Source organism: Planococcus citri, chromosome 5 (assembly GCF_950023065.1).
Source record: "Planococcus citri chromosome 5, ihPlaCitr1.1, whole genome shotgun sequence".
Taxonomy (NCBI): Eukaryota; Metazoa; Arthropoda; class Insecta; order Hemiptera; family Pseudococcidae; genus Planococcus; species Planococcus citri.
This window is the reverse complement of record NC_088681.1, coordinates 22,414,470-22,437,230: the sequence shown is the minus strand read 5'-3', so window position 1 is coordinate 22,437,230 and position 22,761 is coordinate 22,414,470. Positions and strand designations below refer to the sequence as shown.

At 35.3% G+C, this 22,761-nt stretch overlaps 2 protein-coding genes across 2 annotated transcripts in view; both read left to right on the top strand.

The window, feature by feature from the left end:
• The window catches only part of Syn (synapsin), a 71,978-nt gene that overhangs the window by 2,635 nt on the left and 46,582 nt on the right, over positions 1-22,761 (top strand). The window lies entirely within an intron of this gene.
• Positions 183-13,405, top strand: LOC135846645 (uncharacterized). The gene is made up of 5 exons (XM_065365857.1): positions 183-419; positions 1,032-1,168; positions 5,872-6,409; positions 6,487-6,848; positions 12,310-13,405. The coding sequence occupies exons 1-5, from the start codon at positions 380-382 to the stop codon at positions 13,225-13,227; spliced, it is 1,995 nt and encodes a 664-aa protein (XP_065221929.1). The 5' UTR covers positions 183-379; the 3' UTR covers positions 13,228-13,405.

Here is a 22,761-nt window from a genome sequence, read left to right as displayed (position 1 = left end):
AATCTCATAAGCGCGAATGAGAATCGAGTCGAGCTCCGAGCTCGAGATCTTACTCTTACGACAATGTGTGGCTTTGGAATCTACGTATATGACTCATGTGATTTTTATTACGAATTTATTTGTATGTGTTTTCATAGGAAGTCGACTTCCTAGTACATGGATTCTAATTCTCGCATTAAACTAGCTCATTATCAATAATGAATACTTGACTTTTGATACCGCGTTCGATGACGATTTATTGTTATCATATCAACTGTATGGTATTGAGAAGTTTAGTGTAAATGAGGAATGTATTTTCAATGTGCGTATAGCTTCTAGTAGATTATTGTTCAAACCATTTGTGTGATTTGTTTTTTTTTTTTATTTTTAATGCGAGAAAATGTCCCTCAACGAGAGAAAGTTCGTAGAAGTTATTCTAGGTAAGTTTAGATATACTTATTTTATATTTAAATGTAATTCTCGCCGACGGTCGAGAAAATTGTAATTTAATTCGGGTTCATTTATTTCTGCAAGTTTACAAATTTCGCCTTCGGCTCGGTTCGACTTTCAAACTACTCTTAAATAGATAGATATTAATAAAATGCACGAATATACGAAACTTTAACGAGTTTGGTAAAGTTTTTCAAATAATGGTGTAAAGTTATTTAAATATTATTTTTTTTCCTCTCGTGCCACAGCTCGGCGTCTGGGGTCTACCACCTTTGCCCCTTTATCTGCTAATTTAAACACTTTGTTCTTTAACAAAAAACGAATCTATTAAAGTGCCTAAGTTTATGTTTTTTCATCCTGGGTAATATTATATTTTCAATTTTGAGGTTCTTTAATAGAGGGTTATAAATCAATCGGCAACAGTGTATTTTAGTAAAGAACCCATTCGAAACTGTTTTCAACTCGCGGAAACAAAATTACAAGCCGATTCTTTAGCTGTAGAGCTCTATAGTATTTTTTTAATGTATTAATTTTTGCGCGAATATATTTTATTATCTACGCTTGTGCCGTATAATTTATCTACGTATAATATAAATTTTCAGCGTGCATCCTTTTATGGTTATCTTTTACGACGATCGATGGCCAGCAACAAAAGTGCATTTACGTCAAGTCGACAGGATTTCTAGACTGTCGCAATAAAAATTTAACATCTGTACCAATATTACCGGCAGATACCAGAGTGAGTATATTATTAAGGCATAATTTCATTCCTTGAACTATATATTATTATTTTCTATCTATTTCGCACGTCGACTTATGTATAGGTACTTAATGGTATATGGATATAGATGATACGTGATTTAGTTTTTACGAGATTCAACCCTCCTTTTGCCTCTCTCTCCCTCTCTTGTTATTCTTATACTATTTTATCAGCATACTAATTCATTCGCGAGGCGAATAAGAAAGAAATTCTTTTGCCATTTTTTATACGTATGTTATACGTATACGAAGCTTATCAGTGGAATGATGAATAATTGATGCGATTTAAAATAAAAACATGATCGGGTTGATTAGCGTAAGCAATAGGTACAGTACAGGTATAGTACACCTAATACCTACCTATTATGGATGCATATCGTTTGTAAAGAGAGGTAAAGCAGCTTACATATTATGAGAACGAGATGCAGTCGTATTATTGTACTATGTACTCCAAGGGAAGGATTTGCTTTGCCTCATCGTATGTATTCGTAATGATTTGAATAAATCCGAATGAACGAATCTTTGGATAAACGTCTGTTGAAATTATAATGTTGGTTGACTTGGAAAGGGACTATCTTTGAAACAGACAGTAATATGTGGTCAAAGTATTTGTCTGGAAATTACCATTGAAACAATACCTACTAATAAGTTTGTATCTGAATGCAAGAAGCCTACGTATTTACCTGCTTATTAGTACTTGAAGAGGTAGTAGGATTTGGAGCTAGATGAAATAATGTAAGGCAGGATGTAGCTTCACTCAATGGAAAAAATTGGTCAAGTTTGAAAAATTGGATTCTATACAGTTGGGGAATTTTTATACAGAATGGCCAATTTTTTTTGCAGAAAATCGAAAAATACTCAAGTACTTAATAGCTAAAAATGTGAAATTGCATTTTTTTTCAATAAAAAAAAAAAAATTCTGACTTGTCTCACGATAAAAACTAAAAATTATCAAATTTTCCGATCACAATTAGAAAAGTTTCAAAAATCAACCAAAAAAAAATTAGTATTTTTACGGTTGAAAGAGGGTGATTTGTGAAGTGATTTGATTCACAAAGCAAACAATACTCTTATTTTTAAAGCTACGAATGCGTGTACCTATCAAAAATAATTAGCTTTGGAGAAGGGGGAAGGTGAGAAAGAGAGAGGGAAGGAGGGAGAAGAGAACTGAAGAAAGGTGTTGCTCATTCGTTATTTTTTTTGTTTTAGTGTACTTAATCATTTTGTAAAAATTTTAAAAATCGAATGAATTCAACGATTTTTTTTTGAATTGCCATTCACAGGGTGTCTAACGGTCCTTTCAATCCAGAAGGTCAGGAAAAGTTTGTCTTTTTGCATATGGGTCCTTTTTTTTCAAAAAAGTCAGGAAAACGTCCTTCTTTTTGCCCAAAGGTCCTTCATTTTTCCAAATTTTCAGATAATTCTATCATTCAATCAAAATCAAGCAAAAATTGAAAACTCAATTTTTTAGAATTTTTCATTTTTTAAACGTCAAAACCGTAATTAAATACTGGTAATGAAAACCAATGATTATTTCCATTTGTTTGATGTGTTTTCTTGATTGTTTTTTTGTTTCTTTTAAAAATTAGGTAGGTATAAATTTTTGAAACTTTTTTCTTGGAAGTTTTGTAAAAGTGAATGGGAGGGGCGGGGAATCAGTACATTTTCAATTTTTCCTTCCAAAAGGTCCTTCCTAGGTCCTTTTTTTTAGTTTTCAGATTTGGTTGACACCCTGATTTATTTGTTGATGATTTTGTGGATTTTTTTTTCAAATCTTCAAGTTTTTTGACTTGATTGGCTGGTTTTTTTCCGAAGATTTTTAAAATTTTTAAATGTTAATTACCTACATTTACATGATTTTTTTTTTTGAATTTCATGCTGAAATTGCGCGTTTTTCTGTGAAACGTTTCCCAATGATTTCCAAAAACTAGTAGGCTATTTTTTTTACATCTTTTCCAGTTCAAAAATTGGTTGGTAAAATTTTATACTGTTTTTAAAATATCGTTAATTCTGATGGTTTAGTTAACGAAATGTCCAATTTTGCTTTTTCGGCATTTTCCAGTTTTTTTTGAGTTTGAAATTTTCTAAAATCAATTGAATTTCAAATTTTTGAAATTGAGAGATTTTTTGAAACATTTTTTTGGCGTCTTTTATGATTTTGTGAACCCTAAGAAAATTTGGGGTTTTTCTAAACTTCCCCATTTTTGACATTTTTGACGAATTTTTCTCAAAATTTTCAGGTTTACTTTTGTTTTAATTTTTTTTTTCAAAAAATCGTCATGATTCTGATAAATTTTCAGGTTTAACGGTTTTTGAAATTCATAAGCAGTTGAAATTTAATATGAAAATCTGACAAAAACGTAGCAGAATTCTGCAAAAAATTACATATACCACATTGAATTATAGGTAAATCGCCTCCGTCCTTCTCTCACCCCCACCCCCTTAATATTCAAAATCGGTAGGTACACGAGAAAGCATTAGAAACACTGTAGATAAATCAACGAAAAATCATAAAATTTCAGTAAAATTGTAAAAAATGCATGAAAAAGTGCTAAAATTATTTTTGAAAAAACAAAACATTTTAAAATAATTAAAATTTTTGTAAATTAGGTACTTTAAAATGATGAAATTGCAGTAAAATTTGTCGAAATTTGTGAGAAAAAAACTAAAAAACGTGCTAAAATTATGTAAAACGCTAAAAAAAATTTTAAAAAAACGTTTAAAATCACCTAAAAATATTGTAATTTTAGTCAAAGTTGACAAAATTCTGGAAAAATTGCTTAAAACATCTTTAAAAAACCTTTTAGAACTCTGAAAAAAAAGCATTACAAACATTTTTATAAATCACTTAAAATAAGAGATGAAATTTCAGTGAAATTGACCAAAAATGCGCGAAAAAAAAGTTAAAAAATGATGTAAAAACGCTCAAAAGTAGCATTAAAATCACAGTTCGGTAAATCAACAAAAAATTATGAAAGTTGACTTTTCATTTCAGTTTTTGGCATCCCCCCTCCCAAATTTGCAACATCCTTTTACTTTCGATTTCAATGTTTTATTTTTTGTGAAATTTTACAAAAATTGGCAAATACTTACGTAATGATTAGTTTTTAGTTTTTTTTCAAACTTTATAAAATAATTGGCTATTGTATCGATTCCTTTTTTCTGAAAAATTGATCCATTTTTTGCATAAGTTTAGGCACCCAATGTTTGAAATTTTTCGATTTTTTTGCAACATACTCTGCAATGAAAGTTTGTTAGTTTTTTTTTTGCTGAAAAATCGACGAGCTTTTTGAAAAAATTGTGATGTCACCAAACTTTTAAAGCTCAACAGACTCGAAGATTCCTGGCAAATTTTCTACCAAATTTATATAATTCGTTGACTTTTTATGAAACCAATATTTTTTTTGAAAAATTTTCAAATAGACCAACTTAGAATTCGTCATAGGTTTTTTTTCAATTTTGACAAAAAAATAGTAAATTTGAGTTTTTATTCAATTTTTTTTTTGAAATTTGAAATTTGTCAACCTTAGGTATTTGAGGAATTGACATTATGTTTTGATGAAAAATTTCAAAAATTGGCAGATTTTTCCAATGAAATAATTTCAACATTTTTTTGACAAATTTCATTCCAATTTTAAAAATTTTTGGATCAAAGTTCAACTTTTATTTGGTAAAAAAAATCAACTTTACCTATTACAAGTAAAAGTTTGAAATGGAAAGATTTTGGAGATTTTTGACTATGATTTTCTGCTAAAAAAAAAGTTGAATTTTTTGTATGATTTTCAAAATTGGCAAATTTTTATCATTTTGTCGATTTTTGAGATTTTTTAAATTGGATGCAACAAATGTTGATCAGTAATCACCGTTTATTCAGAACTTGTGAGTTGTGATATCCTCTCAAACAATTGTAGAGCTGATCAGCATTTAGTGCACTCAATCAGGAGAATTTCACATCATTGTGTTATGTTGATTTTTTTTTTTTTGCAAAGAAATTGCCAAAAATTTTAAATTGTATGATGTAATTTACTAATTGTTGAGACATTCAGTATATTTTTTTAGCATTAAAAAGAAAAACTAGAAATGAAATGGAGTATTATGGGTTTTATAAAGTCCCCATTTCGAGTTAACAAACTTTATAAACTAATCCATAAAAAGTACCAGAAACGGGCGAAACTGTGAAGTGTGAGGCTATAAAGACAATCGACGTTAATTTCCCGTCCTGCGTCCATCGTATATCTAGGTTTAACTTACTTAATAGGGATAAATCTCGTTTGCATAGTATCGATTACGCTGCGTTGAAGAGTTGACGTAATGACGCTGAACTGTTCGGCGAAGAAAACTGCATAAAATACGAATTTGCAGCGTGCGGCGACGAGTAGGTATAGAAAATAGAAATACGCCCCTAGGGTGTCCAAGTACTTTATATTCACGCTTCGTGGTTCGTCGTATAAACTTTTAGAGACGAAACGTGAAAAGCACACTGCACGCTTCCAAGGAGTAAATTTAATTAAGAACTAGACTCGAGTTAATAACGAGATCACACCAACGTCAACTTGCACTTAGTAGTTAGTTCGACGGTCTTGGTTGACCTGTGATCTCGTCTCCCTCTCCTCTTTTGCTCAAAATGAAAAACCGCACTAATACGACTTTGTTTTTTTTCACCTTTTTTTTGCTTTTAAAAAGGTTCTAGATTTATCCCATAACAATATCCAACGCCTGAATCAGAATTCGTTCAACAGCTGCTTGTCAGTGACAGAGGTGTATTTGGCTAACAACAGTATCAAGAGCTTACACTACAGCACGTTCGAAAAATTGAGCTCGCTCAGAATTCTAGACTTGAGCGATAATCTTTTGCAAAATGTGTTCACCGATTTACCGGTGTCTTTGGAGATATTGTACTTGGATAGGAATCCGTTATCGAGCGAGTACATATTTCAGCAAAGATTGCATTATTTGAAGTATTTGAGTTTGGATGGAGCCAATTTGACCAGGATACCGAATTTCGCGCAAATTCTGCCCGTGCTGAGGTACCTGAATTTGGATAACAACGCTGGCATACAGATCACCGATGAGGATTTGAGGTCTTTGAAGACTTTGCAGACGTTGACTGTATCGCAGAGAGTGTTTGGAGGACGAGCTAAGGCGGACAGATGTAATTATTTTGGTAAATTCGCTCGTCAGAGGAATATCGAGGTGAAGAATCTCGAATGTCATAATAACAGTGAGTTGAAAAAATAATGATTTAGATGGAAATTGACTTAATTCGTGTTTTAATGTGTATTATTGTTTATGTTTTAGAAAATTTCGACTTGTTGGCGAAATCTTTCGTGAGAGACTATACGAATAATGAGGTAGTTTACGAAGGTCCCGACGCGGTTTTAAACTGGAATGTGCAAGATGCGAATTTATTCGATTTACGAAGCTTGATATCGAACGGGCTTGCTAATTTTTTCAAAGCTTTGCTGGTTGAAAAAAGGGAAGCTGAAGAAACTGGTGCTGGTAAAATCAGAGAACCGATCAAGATGGACGATTACGTGGTTAAAAATCCTGAACTGGCTCTGCGTAATGTTTTTCTGAGCGGATTCCCCTTGTTTAAAAATGTCAATCAGCCACAAATCGGTTTAAGTTCTTCGGATCCTGCTGATATGAGAAGATTCAAGGTGAGTTGAAACTGGATTCGGAGGGTTGTGGGAGTGTGAGGAGGTGTAGCTTATGTAAGTTGAGGTTATAGTCGCTGATGATATAAGTATTAGCTGCATGATGGGAAACGAAACAAAAATGTAGGAAGATTTTGACCAAATTCCACGAGGACTTTCATTTTGAGTTGAAAATAAGTCACTCGAAAAATTTTCAGCTCTTGTGTGCTGGAAGGGAGATACCTATGAGACTTCAAAGAACCAGTTTTTTTTTCAAGGTTTAAGTACTACTTGAGATGCTTCGTCGAGTTGGGCTATTTCTATTAAAATCCAAGCTCACTTCTAAGAGTGCTACTGATGGCCTTGGTTAAAAGTTTGCAACCAATTTTCTGGCCATTGTTGCCAATTTAATCAACTCGAAAAAACGAATACGGCTTTTGGTTAATTTTCTCGAATTTAATGATAAAAAAAAATCAAAAATTGGAAGTTCTCATCTTTCTGATGAGAACCAAAGTTTTTAAGGTAAACGAAGGAACATGAAAATTTTGCAAAATTGATAGAAACATTTTTAATGGTACCAAAAAAGGCGTTAAAGTGTAGCTGATGTTGAAATAATTGCAAAAATCTGGAAAATTTGCAAAATTATTATAAAATTGTCGAGAATTGAGAAAATATTGGTGAAAAGTGTCACAATGGTTGTAGTAGGTATAAAGAGGGAAATTGATGAAAAATTTGATAGGTGTTTGAATTTTCATAAAAACGAACTAAAATCGCAAAAATTTTGTTAAATCTACAGAGAAGTGGCTAAAATTGAGTGAAACACGTTGTTTGTATAAAAATTGATTTTTGACAAATAGTCCAGTGGCAAACTGTAAGTAAGCGGCAAATCATGATAAAGCTATGAAATTTGGTATGATGAACAAGGACACCAAAAGGAAATTTTTGAGCCCGGGAGCCCATCGCCAAGTCCCATAGGAAGGGAAGGAGGGTGATTTGGGGGGGTGGGTTCAACCCCCAGTTTTCAAAATGGGGCCATCGGCGCGATATTGGTATCAATTCCATATGACTGAACCCCGCTGAGTTCGAAAATACCATTACTTTCAAAATCTGAGGAAGAGGCATGCCTCAAATTTGAGATTTTCTGAGTAAGTTTTTGCATTTTTCTCAAAAATACCTCAAAATTACAGTTTTTTAACCCTAGACGACACGCTGACCTTCCATCGGCATTTTTATGGTCATTTTCGGATTCTACAGGTCAATTACAATGCGAATCGACCATCAATACTTTCGCATACCTCTACCGCGAGTGCACAGAGGGGTCAAAAGGGGTTAAAAATTGGCAGTTTTTCGGCATTTTCTTACAAAAATCACGGTTTTTGAACTGTGCACCGGATATAATTGGCGGAAGAAGGTTCTAATGGTGATTTTCGAATTCTACAGATCAAATACTATCGAATAAGGCTCGGAGCCACTTTTTACACGCCTCCAGGGAGGGAAGAGAGGGGGTCAAATTTGATTCTCATCTTGCTTATGTCGAATTAATTTTAGAAATGTAATTAATATAAGTATACATTTACTTACCATCGTGATAATAATATTTGTATCGATGTTTTTCGTACCGTCGAACCCAAATTTTCAATTATTTTTTTGATTCCAGCCACGGAGGGGGTGGCACCATATGAGGGGTGGGTCCATTTTTCACGAAAAATCGACATGTATTATCAAAATGTAGGTTTTTGAGGGCGCTGATTTCAAAAATGCTATCGATTTTTCATTTTGGTGCAACCCAAGGGGATGATACTGCGTTCAAGGGGTGGGGATGAAATTTTTCACAAAAAATCGACTTGTATATCAAAATGTAGGTTTTCGAGAACGAACATATTAAAGAATTGGGATGGCATTATGTCGTAAGTCGATTTAAAAAAATTGAAAGGTTGTGAAAAATGCGATTTTTTGATTTGAAGCATAAAAAAAAGTCTCGACTGGTGAAGTTGACCTATTTGACCTCTATTTCTACGTATTCCGTGAAAAAATTTATAAAAATCACACTCATATCAAAAATTTAAAATTCGTTTATTTTTTCAATTCACTTAGAATTTTTTTTTTGGGATGAGTTTATTTCATGGAGTGAAGGGGGGTTTTCAACTTTTTCAAATTTTTGAAAATTAAATTTTGGAAGTCACCGTGTTTAATCGTTTTTTCTTTTATTTTTTGTAATATTTCTTTGTAAGGTGCCGACTATCATAAAAAAATGTAAGACAGGGTAGATCTTTATGGTAAGTTTTTGAAGGTGGTTGTTCAGAATCTTCCTTGGCTCGGAACCAAATAAAAAATCAATAGCATTTTTGAAATCCGCGTCTTCGAAAACCTACATTTTGATATACAAGTCGATTTCTTGTGAAAAATTTCATCCCCACCCCTTGAACGCAGTATCATCCCCTTGGGTTGCACCAAAATGAAAAATCGATAGCATTTTTGAAATCAGCGCCCTCAAAAACCTACATTTTGATATACATGTCGATTTTTCGTGAAAAATGGACCCACCCCTCATATGGTGCCCCCCCTCCCCCCGTGGCTGGAATCAAAAAAATAATTGAAAATTTGGGTTCGACGGTACGAAAAACATCGATACAAATATTATTATCACGATGGTAAGTAAATGTATACTTATATTAATTACATTTCTAAAATTAATTCAACATAAGCAAGATGAGAATCAAATTTGACCCCTCTCTTCCCTCCCTGGAGGGGTGTAAAAAGTGGCTCCGAGCCTTATTCGATAGTTTTTGATCTGTAGAATTCGAAAATCACCATTAGAACCTTCTTCCGCCAATTATATCCGGTGCACAGTTCAAAAACCGTGATTTTTGTAAGAAAATGCCGAAAAACTGCCAATTTTTAACCCCTTTTGACCCCTCTGTGCACTCGCGGTAGAGGTATGCGAAAGTATTGATGGTCGATTCGCATTGTAATTGACCTGTAGAATCCGAAAATGACCATAAAAATGCCGATGGAAGGTCAGCGTGTCGTCTAGGGTTAAAAAACTGTAATTTTGAGGTATTTTTGAGAAAAATGCAAAAACTTTACTCAGAAAATCTCAAATTTGAGGCATGCCTCTTCCTCAGATTTTGAAAGTAATGGTATTTTCGAACTCAGCGGGGTTCAGTCATATGGAATTGATACCAATATCGCGCCGATAGCCCCATTTTGAAAACTGGGGGTTGAACCCACCCCCCAAATCACCCTCCTTCCCTTCCTATGGGACTTGGCGATGGGCTCCCGGGCTCAAAAATTTCCTTTTGGTGTCCTTGTTCATCATACCAAATTTCATAGCTTTATCATGATTTGCCGTTTATTGCTTAAAATATACATTTTGCCACTGGACTAAAAGTTTTGTGCAGTGTGTTACAAAAGTATTGCCAAATTTTAAATTTGGACAAAATTTCCCGAAATTACCGAAAAATGATCAAATTGTTTCAGGAAAATGACATAAAAATTGATAAAATGTTGCTAAAAACGTACAAAATATTATCAACAAAAAATAGCAAAGTTGCCACAAAATTGACTGAATATAGGTATAAAAAATGTTGGCTAAAAATGAGAACGTTTGTTGAAACGTGTCAAAATTATTTAATACAAATAGATACATAATTCCAAAATGGTCTAAAATTTATAAAAATTTGACGAAATTTAGTCAAATAAAACCACTGATAGTCAATTAATAATATTGATAGAATTTTACCAAAATTTCACTAAATATTGATAAAGAATTGATGAAGTGATGCAAATTAGTAGATTGATTAAAAAATCTATTTTGAATGATTTTTCAAGATGTCAATAAAAGTATTAAAAGTGAGGCAAAATTGTTCCAAACTTGTAAACATTTTGTAAATGTTTGAAAATCAACAAAAAATAAATCACAATAATTGAAGGGTTTTTTCCAGTTTTTTAATCAATTTTTTGTGCTCTTATTTCAGATTTTTTTTGACCAATTTTCACTTGAATGTTATTATTTTTCTTGCATTTTGATCAATTTTTATATCAGTTAACAGTTTCTCAATGATCAGTTCGTGGCACTTTTTTTTTTTTTTTGGTAGGACTTTGTGTAGTCGTTTCAGAAAATTGTTTTTTTCGTGTCATGAGCTTGAATTTTAGTGCTTCCTCACGTTGTTTTTATCGCTTGAGATCCTTTTTCATGCCCTAATTCTCAATTTTTTTTAAAATGGTGGTTCGAGAGACACCAAAAGCTTTGAATTGAATCGAATAAATATGCAAATATTCGAACTCAACACCTCGAATTAGTCTCACCAACTTTTGATAATTTTGATAATTTTTCAATTTTTCAATTTTTTCTCCAAAGTATGGAGTTTGAAGAGTATGGGAAGAGGGAGGGGGGTCCTATCCAAAAAATGAGTGGACATTTGAACTCAGTGTTCTAGAAAATAGAAGAAACGACACGCCATTCACAATTTGTATATTTTGACTATGTTTGAGGGTACCATCAGGGTGGGGGGGGATTTACCTAAAGGGATCAAATCGACAAAATAAGGCAATATTTGAAGTCAGTGCTTTCGAATCATTCAATTTTTTTTGTTTTTGAATTTTGATCAAAATGGGCCAATTGAGGAGAGGGCGAGATTTTGACTGCGACTCACAGAGAAGTTGGGATTCAGTTTTGAGTATCAGTTGCTTACAAAAAGAATAAAAAATGTGTTTTCTCCGTAATTTTTGCAAATTTAGTGGTTTTTTAGATTAAAGTGCTTGATGTGCTGAAATTCATTTTTAGACTTTTGGCGAAGGATTTACTATTTTTGTGACCGTTTTGAATGATTCAGGCACATATTTTCAACATCGTTTTGTCTCAATTGCTGAAAGAAAATTGTAGGTTTGAACTGGGATACAGATCTTTGAAAAATATGTGCCTAAATCGGTCGAAAAAGTCATAGAAATAGTGAATCCGAGTCAACAGGTACTAAATTTCATTTTCACCCTATTTACAGAATTTTTTCGAAAATTGAAAAATTCGAAAATCTGTTGGAGGCTTCAGAACAGTTCGAATCCATCACCAAACAACTCAGGAGGTTGAAAATCTGGTATTTACAAACCAAATTTTAGCTTGCTAGTTCAATTTGATAAAATTTTAAATTTTTTATCACGAAAAATAGGCAGTTTGAATTTTTAAAAATTCGCCAAAAATTAATTTCAGCACTTGAAATTTTTGCTGGTGGTATATTTTGGAGTCCTGTTTCGAGTTATCTTTGTCTGGTTCAAAAACTTTTATATCAGTTGAGATTCTTTCTGGTATTATTGAGCTTTCAGCTCATAAATAAATTTCTGTATGTATATTCAATTTGTTCTGTTACCTGAATCGACCTGCATTGAACTTTCTTGCTTACAAAATGATCAATGATTACGCTACACACCACCACAAAATTTTTTAGCACGCTTTTTTTTCAACTTTTTAAACTTTTTTTCAAATTTTCAGATCGGTTACAAATCGGCCGAAGATGGAAGATCGATGGTCTTGAGCGGTATCTTCAACTTCTACACCAAAGTATACAGATTCTCGTGCGAATTGACCGAAGCTGTGTTCAAATTCGACCAAAACCTAATGCGAATGAATGACTTCACCGTTAAACCGATGCGAACCGAGCAAACGTTACAATTCGAGAAGAAAAGATGCACGTTGAACGAGTCATCTGACAGAGTCACCGATGACATCCTTATGAACATGATGACCGACGCTTTATCCAAATATTGGCTGGATCACGCCGTCAACGTAGCACATGCAGGCTTATTAGATCATCAAATCAAAAATTACACTTCTCAGTTCACGAATATCTATAAACGAAAACTCTTATCTACTTTGGTACTGCGGACAATCGATTATTTGAGAACGCTGAATATAAATTCGTTCGACGTATCTCCTACCGCTCACGGGTCGTTGAAAGATAACTCGTTGGATATGCTGTTCGAGAACCAGGTTTACAATATTAAAATTTTCAATTTATTCAATCATTCGGATTACAACACGACTTATAAAATGAGCAACGAGATGGCCGGTAATACGTTCAAAGTGCCTATGACCACCACCGTGTTTTACCCGGTTGAAAATTCGGCCATTTTAGCCATTTCTTCGAAACAAGATCCCAACGAAGTGATTACATTCTACATTAAGAATGTCGAAGTGAATACTGTTTTCGAACTCAAGACAATCAACAAGGTGACCAAAGTTAGACCGATCGATGTGAGTGTGAAATTAATCGAAGTAGGTGAACAGAAACGAGATCCGATTGTCATCCAGATATTGAAGAAGTATTTGAATTTAGAGCTTTCCAAAGAGTTCCAAAGAGCGTTGACTTTCTTAATGAGTGAAATTGATTTCGAGTCTTTGAACTTGTAATCAATCGTACTTAATTTTTTTTTATTCCTGATTAATTATTAGATACCTCATTTCTTATTTCTTTTTTTTTTATACAATGTTGAAATTTTATTTATGTTCTTAGTATAGTTTTTAAAAATGTTACGTACCTATATAAAAAATGTATAAGAAAAAAAGTATATTCTACACGTCGTTGTTACTTATCGTTTTATCAACGTGGGTAAAATTTGTTACCTTGGAAAACCGTATACACAAAGAAAGACAAATATCCAGAGCTGAGAATTTCTAGTCCTTTGAAAAAAGAAAACGACCGTGGGATTAAACCAACGTAACCTAATAATACCGCCAACTGTGTGCATTTGGAACGAGAGGCGAACGTTTTGTTAGAAAAAAAAGAAAAAGGAAGAAGAAAAAAAAAGCAGGACTAAATTCATATCCCTTATAAACAAGTTGAGAGATCTTTTAGTTGAAAATAAATTTAGTAGAAAAGCCACAGGCGAGGGTTTTCAAAGCTATAATACATTTAATACGAGAGATACGCTACTTGTGACGTTCTTCGTGCTATAAAAATGTTAAATCACCGCACGTAAACGTTTAAAAATTACCTTTTTTTCCTACCTACCTACTCACCTACCTACCTATCTTAAAACAATATTTTTCCGCCTACTAAATTATTATTTTAAGTACGAGGGTATTTTGTTGGATTTTTTTTTTCGTTTCCTTTTGTATATAAATTTTAAAAGGCCACTGCGTCGAGCAAATTTCAAACCCTAAAGGGCTTTTCGAAGTTTGAATTTGATGCTTAAAAATAGAAACAAGTGCCTTTTGCTTGTTCAGCTTGATTGACGCGTATTTTTATTCCCGGACAGGTTACGTAGAGTTTTCAAGGTTTGAAGTTGGGGTTGTTTTGTTACAAATTTTTTAATAATGTAGGTCTATGTATCGATGACGATTTTTTTTTTCGTTTTGTGTTACTTATGTAGGTGTTGGGGAAAAATGCATCGAGCAGTCTGCGTTTGCGAGCTCGACGAATTTATAGGAATATTTACGACTGAATAGTGTACCCTTGTGACTCTTTTAGATCGACTGATAGAAAAGCGAGTATTTTGAAATGACTTCATTTTTAATAATAACACCGGTCGTAACAGTTTGTAACCTTTTGTCAACTCTGGGAATATAAATGTCGAAAACGGCTCGATAAGGGTGTTATAATTGGCACCTTTTCGGGTTTACTTTTATCGTTATACTCGTAGGTAGATATGTTCGTCAGTCGTTTTCGTTTCGTGAATATTTCCATTTCGTATATACGATATTTGCATGCCTATTGATCCGAGAGAGAGGACAGCAGCCAAGCTACAGGTGAGCCGAATAGTATACAAGATTTGTATAAAAATGTCCATGGTGTATGTTGAAAATGATGAAGTATAATGTGTAGGGACGAAGAGAGAAGAAACTTTGAAAAGAATGATTGATAAGTTGGGAGTTGGGACTGTTTCCATGAGACGAATAACTTGGCATGATGACTTTTACTTCTCATTGTGCAACTTTTAGAGCTTGAATCCTTGCTTTTTTTTTTGGTTGAGACCTAGGTACTTATTTGTTGTGTCAGACATGGCTGTGTTGCTTGTGTGTTATTTTTTTACTTGTTGAAGGCGTGTGTTGAATACAGGTGAATCTGTGGATTCAATTTTTATAAGAACTCAAGAAGATTTTTTTTAGAAAAGAATACTCGATCGCTACCATACTCGTTCCTTTTCTTGGTATGAATACTTATTTCAATATGACACAATTATCAAATTTACGTGATATTCCTTCATCTACAGTTCATAAAAGATTAAAACCAATGGTGAAATGCCCTGCCAATGAATCCAAAATAGATACATAAGTAGGTACATAAGTACATATTATGTGAAAATTGTGTTGGAGGATCTAGCATTGATAGAGTTGTTCAGAATACTCAGTCCGGATGTTGGAGCACTTGCTACTTCCCCTCCCCCCCAATTTTTTGATAGATTTTGTACTTGGTGACTTCTGGTGAATCGGTCACTAAAAAGTCACCAAAACATAAAATTTTCATGTTTGACTATCTGGTGACTTTTTGATCACATATTCAACAAGCAGTGATCATTTGTGATCGATTTTGAACTTGGTAGCTTTTGGTAGCTTCTGGTGAATCTTGGTGACTTTTGGTGAATCAGTCACCAAGAACTCACCAAAACAATTAAAATTCATATTTGACTATCTGGTGACTTCTTGGTGACAGCTAGATTCACCAAGCTGTGACCATAGGGTAAGTGATCAATTTACTACTTATTTAGTGACTTTTGGCGAATCAGTCACAAAAAAGTCACCAAAATATAGACAATTAATATTGTTTTGATTGTCTATAGTGACTTCATTGATGAGAGATTCTCCAAGCAGTGATCATATGTGATCAATTTAAAACTTGGTGACTTTTGGTGAATCGGTCCCTACGAAGTCATCAAAAAATGGAAAATTCATATTTGACCATCCGGCTGGTGACTTTTTGGTGACAGATTCACCAAGCAGTGATCATTTGTGATCAATTTTGAACTTGGTGACTTTTGTGAATCAGTCACCAAGACCCCGCCAAAACATAAAAATTCATATCTGGCAATCTGGTGACTTCTTGATGACAGCTTTACCAAGCACTAGCAGTGATCATTATTGTAATTTATTTTGAACTTGGTGACTTTTGGTGAATCTCGATGAGTTTAGTCACCAAAAAGTCACCAAAACATCATCATCATTATAATGTATTCCCAGCATGGGGGTATCATGACCTTTCTAGTTATGTAATCCTGTGGGTAAGCGTGCACCATTGCTCTTTGTCCTGTGCACATCTCACACAATCAGTAAAACTGTGGTATGTCACTTTGTGAATGGAGTCAGTCCACCAGGTTGATGAACATCCTCTGACCTGGCTCCTTCTACTAGCTGCCTTGCACACATATAGTCCCAATGGCACCCACTCTTGTGAGCTGTCCAAAGTACTTGAGTATTTGACAAAGGACCACTGCAGATAGTTTGTTTGGTCACATCAATTTCACTAAAATTGAGGCGTTAGTTTGGACCATTTAAAGCGCATTGACCAGCCAAATTTTAAGGGTCCTGCTTATTGCCAAATCACTCCATATTCATATCAAACGTGTCATCATAGTTTTGGTGAGCTGGCAGTGGTGATACTATCTCAGCTTCACATTTGCCAGTGTTCTCAATGACAAATCCAAAGTAGGAGAATCTCTTCACAACTTCAATTCCATCGACTTCCTGGATCTCTGGTAAGTTGTTGGTTGGCCTGTGAAAACACCCACTGATTAAAATGGTGTTTGTCTCACACACAGGCCCTCACATGGGTCTGAAAATACCCACTGGTTAAAACCTTTGACTATACATATAATACTGGACTGCTAGCACCCAGTTGAATTACACGTGAATTTGATAATGTCGTGGGACCAGGGCTTGCAAACCGAAACCAAAACCGAAACCGAAACCCCCAAAAACCGATTAAAATTGCTCAAAACCAAAACCGAAACCAGGAGCGTTATTTTCCCACAACCAGGGTTGTTAAATTACCGTAATTTATTCGCTGGTAAAATACGGCGGTAAAATACGGTAAAATACGGTATTTTACCGTATTTTACCATCTTGAATAATGTAATGAACTTATAGTGTTCAACCCTTCAAAGGTTCAAACTTATAAAATTGTGTATTATTATATGATGGGTGGAAATTTCAATAATTTTCTGCTTGAAATTTGAAAACAATATGAAACTATGAAGGGGTTAAAAATTACATTAACAACACTTAAAAAACCTTGAAGTTACTGAAAATTACTAAAAATAAAAACTAAAAAGTGATGAAAGATGGCCAATGGGGAAAAATTAATTGTATAACCATTAACCAATAACCATAAAACTGGAAAGCAATAAAGCATGGATTAAAATTATAATTAAAAATTAAAATCATTCAAAATTGTCAACAAATCAAAAATTGACCAATTTGGTTATTTTAATGATTGAAATAACCAAAATTTAATGATTTTGAACTTTGAAGTACATTTTATTTTAATGACATTTCAATTGATTTCAACATGTTTTCACGATATGATGCCATTTGCCATTTTTTTTTTAAGTTTTTGACCAATTGTGAATAATTTTCTGGGAATTGTTTGGTAATTTTCAAGACATTTTCCTGTTTATATGTAACATGCATCAATTATCATTAGCATTTATGCAAATTAATTGTAAATTTTGATGCCAATCATCTTCAGCTGTTGATTCATCCTTTCAACTTTCAAATAATGTGGCAAAAAATGCTTTTTGGTAATTTACGGTAAAATACGGTAATAAACTTTTGGTAAAATACGGTAAAATACGGTAAAATACCGCCGTAATTTACCGACATAAATTACCTTACAACCCTGCCCACAACTAAAACCAAACCCGAAACCGGGAGCGTTTATTTCTCAAACTCAAAACCAAAACCAAGAGCGTAACCGATTGAAAACTGAATTGGTTTTGGTTTTGGAATTTTTCAGGTAATTAGCCTGCATTTTTGGTAAAATTAAAGTAAAAACTGATGCTAAAGGTGAAAAGGCCTGAAAAATAAAAAAGTTGACAAATTTGGCACTGCCAAAGTGCCGCTTTCTAGTGGCATACACAAAGTTTTTGAAAAAGTGATCACTTTCTTGGCCTTCTTCCCTCTAAAAAATGGAGAAAAAAGGAAAAAACCGAAACCAAAACCAAAACCGAAACCGATTCTTTTGAAATCAAACCGTTTCAGCAAAACCGGAACGAGAGAGATAATATTTCAAAAAACCTAAACCAAAACCAAAACCGAAACCTTTACTTTTTCAAAAAACATAAAACCGAAACCAAAACCGAGAGCGATATCTATCCGGTTTTCAAGCCCTGCGTGGGACCAACATGTATAGCATTATTCCAGTTTATAATGCTCTATTCCCACACTTGTATGGGTGAATTCCACTGAAGTGGGGTGAGAGGGGGTGGGAATAGAGCCTTATAGAACAGACATGTTGGGTCTGTCATGTTCTTAACCACTAGCAGTCCAGTGTTATATAGTCAATGTTTAAAACAGTGTTTGTATCAACCGCAGGTCCAGTTACAGTCAGCACCAGGATATGTATGACAATTCTTCACTGTGTTCTTGAATCTTTCTTTTACAAGAGTATAATATAGTTTATCTGGTTTCTGACTCAATCTCCAGGACTGACCCACATGTATAATCTTCCTGCATGCTGTTTGAACCTGGTATTGCATATTACTAGATTGTGTCTTTCTGCAAACTCTACAAGCATTTCACCTCTTTTGTTGTGCTCTCCAAGTGCATACCACCCCTCAACTTAGCTACCACGGTCATTCTCAACTTTGGCATTGAAGTCTCCCATCAAAAACACAACCTCATTGTTTTTTGAGCAGCTCATCACTTCTTCTAAGCTGCTGTAGTTGATTTCCGCTGTACTGCGTTCTGCTGTTGGCGCATAAACTTGAATTATCACAATTGGTTTTGGCTTGACCTCCAATCTCACATGTAGTATCCTCTCTGATTTTGGAATTATGGCACTGATTTTGTCACTGATTTTGGTATGTATTAATATATCCACACTCAGGGCTGTTAAATTACCGTAATTTATTCGCTGGTAACATACGATATTTTACAGTATTTATGGTATTTTACTAATTTGAATATGAAGAGTTACTTTTTTGTAGTTTGACTTCAAAGTTCTGAACTTCTGACCTGCCTCTGAAGTAAATTTTCATCTGTTGTGACGGTAGGGGATGCGCCCACAGCTTCCACCTAAAGGGAAGATGTGTTCCTGCGGAGTGGCTGCACTGCTTAAGTAGTGCACTCTGTTGGTTTAGTTCGAGTATAGCCACTCCGCCATTAGAGACGTTACAAACGTTAAGTATTTTTTCACTGGTGTTCCGGTACGGATGCATTTCAGAGCTTCCACTTGCAATCGTCATTGCAAGTGTCTTTTTATAATGATTAGTGTGTCTTTTTGTAATATATCGATTCGGTTTTATATCAGAGATTTATACAATAAAGCTGAACACTTTCATTTGCGGTCTACGATCATTTATGCGGTGTTTCGTCATCTTTGCTGTTCGATGTACTTTCGTAAGGTCATCAGTAGAGTTTGGGTTCCCTGGGCTTAACTATATGCTGAATAGCACTGGGCTCTCCCTCTGTAAACCAAGGAGTGTCCCACCTATCACATATTTGGCGCCCTAAACGTGGTAAACTGTACCCAGGGCTTTTCAAGTGCACTTTTTGTGTCACAAATTAGGGCAAAGTCACGAGGTATCGCGACCTCTAGCCTAACCTCTAGCCTAACTGCTATTACTGCTCTCGAGAGAGGCAAACTGTACCTAGTACAGGCGGAATCGCGTATTCCAACCAGAGTTTTTTACTTATCAGAGTTTTTACAAACCCCAGAATTCCGGTCAAATTTGGTCAACCAGGCGACCACATCGTTTCAATCAGTCAACTAGGCGACTGCAACGTTCGTTAAAAAGGTACGTGAGAGTTTATTTCTCGAAAGAATCGCGAAAAAGTGCCGAAAAATCGCGTCATTAGAGCTTTCGTTCCAAGTTCGACAAGCTTTGGTTTGGAAAAACCGAGCACAGTGGAACAAGCTCGTACCAAAGTTCAAGGTCAAGCGTTGAAAGCTCGTTGCAAGCTTGTACCACGTTACGTACCTAACAGAGACAATACAAAGCTTCGACATGCCGATGCGGTTACCGGAATATTTATCAGAGGAATTTTTGGATCACTTACCTGATCGAATGTGACGATTATTTGAGATGACGGCTGATCGAAATTCTCCGAATCCTGGAATTGACAATGCACGTAGATCCAGCTTCCCATTGGTCAGTCAGGATGCACGTGTTACCGAATTGAGACCTGAAATAAATAACAGAGATTACGATAGCGATGGTTTCCAAAATCAGAGTAATACAAACCATGAAAGCTGTAAAAATCAAAATACTCACAATCAGCAGTTACGACGTTCGAGTAGAAATGCTGCAAAAAATGCTGATATTCAACGCCGGAATCAATTGGGAATTCAAGCCACGCCGAAAATCAAGCCTAAAATGAAGGATCGAAAATTATTGCGCAGATTGCACGAGAATATTTTAGATCAGAGAAGAGAATGGCGCAGTGCTGAAATAAAAATTGATTCGATCGAGTATCAAGAAGCACTCGAAGAAGGCGATTTATTTTTCCTGAATAATGATCAAGATGAGATCGACGCAAGCGGTGCTGATGAAGCGAAAGCTGGAAACGGTGCACAACCGTCAGGTGAAGAAATCCCTGAGGCGTCGATTTTACACTATGAACCTGACTATGAACTTGAAGGTGAACTTTCCCGGTCGGATAAGTACATGAAAAATATAGCAGAGTCCAAAATGGCTCAAATTTGCAATTTTGATCCGGTAAATTTCGATAAGAAAATAGAAATAAAAATTGAAAAAAGGCCAGAAGAATTGTTTCCGAAAACTTTAACAGAGGAGGAACTAATTTTCCATAAATGGGCCTATTCATCTGCTGATAATCACGATAGCAACGATAAAGTTATTGCTCAACGAGTCATTGATTCTGAAAAAGCCATCTCAAAAACCAGAGAGGATGTAGGTAACCTATATCTTGAGCTGCGTGCTCAAATGGCGATTATGAAATCAGAGTTGAAAAGAGAAAATGATAAAAAAATCGAAAATTTGAAATCAGAGATGAAAGCAATTTTTAAAGCTTACAAAGAAACCACCGATAGAGTACTCACATCTCACGTCCTTATCATGAATAAAATGAAGGAAAGAAATATGTACCAAGGTGGCTTATTATACCAGATGCAGTTGCAACATGTTGAGTTTATTGAAAATATGGAAGAAGAACGTGCTGCTTATTTTGAATGGAAAGAACACGTGGATGGATTTATCGAAAATCTCCATGAACCGGATGAACCACCCTATCAGCCCTCTGTTGTGCCACCAGTTGTGCACAACGTGAATAGTAATATCGTTGGTAACACTGCCAGTCGCAGCGGTGCAAATACCAGTAAAGGAGCGGGTCTCTTCCGAGGAAGGAGGGACTCAAATGATCGATCCAGATCCCCCGCCCCCTCCAGGGGCAACTCGAATTTGAACAATAATAACTTCGATAACAACAGACATCGCACTCCGAGTAACGGTAACCGAAATAGATCGTCATCGAGAGATTCTAGATCCCGTAGATCACGTTCGCGAAGTAACACACCGCGACGCGACAGCCGCAACAGCCGAGGTAGCAGCGATCGACGCGAAAGCAGAGACAGCCGCGATAGGCGAGACGGCAACGGCAGCAGTAATCACAGTGATCGTCGTGATCGACGCGACAGCTACAACAGTCGCGATTGCGATAACAGAGATGATCGAAATAATCGTAGTGGCGATGATCGAAGAAGTAGCGATTATAATAACAACAGTAATCGCAATTACAATGCCAATAACAACAATGGCAACAGAGATGATCGAAACAGTCGACGCAACGATGATCGAGAGCCTGAAATTGATCCAAGATGGCTTCAGGCTGAGCGTGAGCAGCAAAACCACCCCCCAGAGCGTAGGCTGAATTATCGAATCCAGTTTGGCGGTACCAATACCAACATTAGGCCTGATAGATTGCGCGAATTTGGTGTTAGTTATTCAGAAGAAAATAAGTACCAAGTTTACAACTTCATTCACCGCTTCGAGAGACGTATGCAGCCATATCAGGTATCTCAAAGTCAATATTGCGATGCTCTGATGGTGCTTATCGATGATAAGCTGATACATATGGCACCCTGGAAAGACCTTCAGGAAAACAGCACTGATTATTATCAACTCAGAAAGGATTTCATTGATTGCGCTTGGAGTCCACAGAGGCAGAATGAGGCAAGAAATCACTTCAGGAATATGTCAGTGTGCAAAACGTCATCCACCACTCAGTGCTCTGAGTTAATGATTTGGTTGAAAGTTCTGAAAACCACCAACTCGCCATTCGAAGACATAATAATGATGATTTATTACAAGCTAACATCCAGTCTCAGACCTCGCTTTACTGAGATTGAACTTCAAGATATCAACATTTTTGAGAAAAGGCTGAACGCGATGACTCGAGTGGAGGAGTTTGCTCAGAGACCAACTGAACCTGAAAGACCTACTCAGGCTCGAAACACTCAACAGAGATCTGAAAATCGTCGAGCTAGTTTTGGTGGCAATGATAGGCGCTCTAATTCGTACAATTCTCGCAACAACAACAGTGAGAGTAAAAATGAGCGCACAACTGATCAGCAGAAAAAATCGTATGACAAGTATAGAAACCAGTCCAAATCAGAGACGATGAAAAACGGTCAGAAAGAGAAGAAAGATGAGCCTAGGTATAAAAAGCCTAACAAAGAAAACGCTCATCAAGTGAATTCAGTCACTGGAAAAGAAGAAACCCAATCAGAGACTGAAGTTTCAGACGAACAGACCCCCCCTACATCACCAG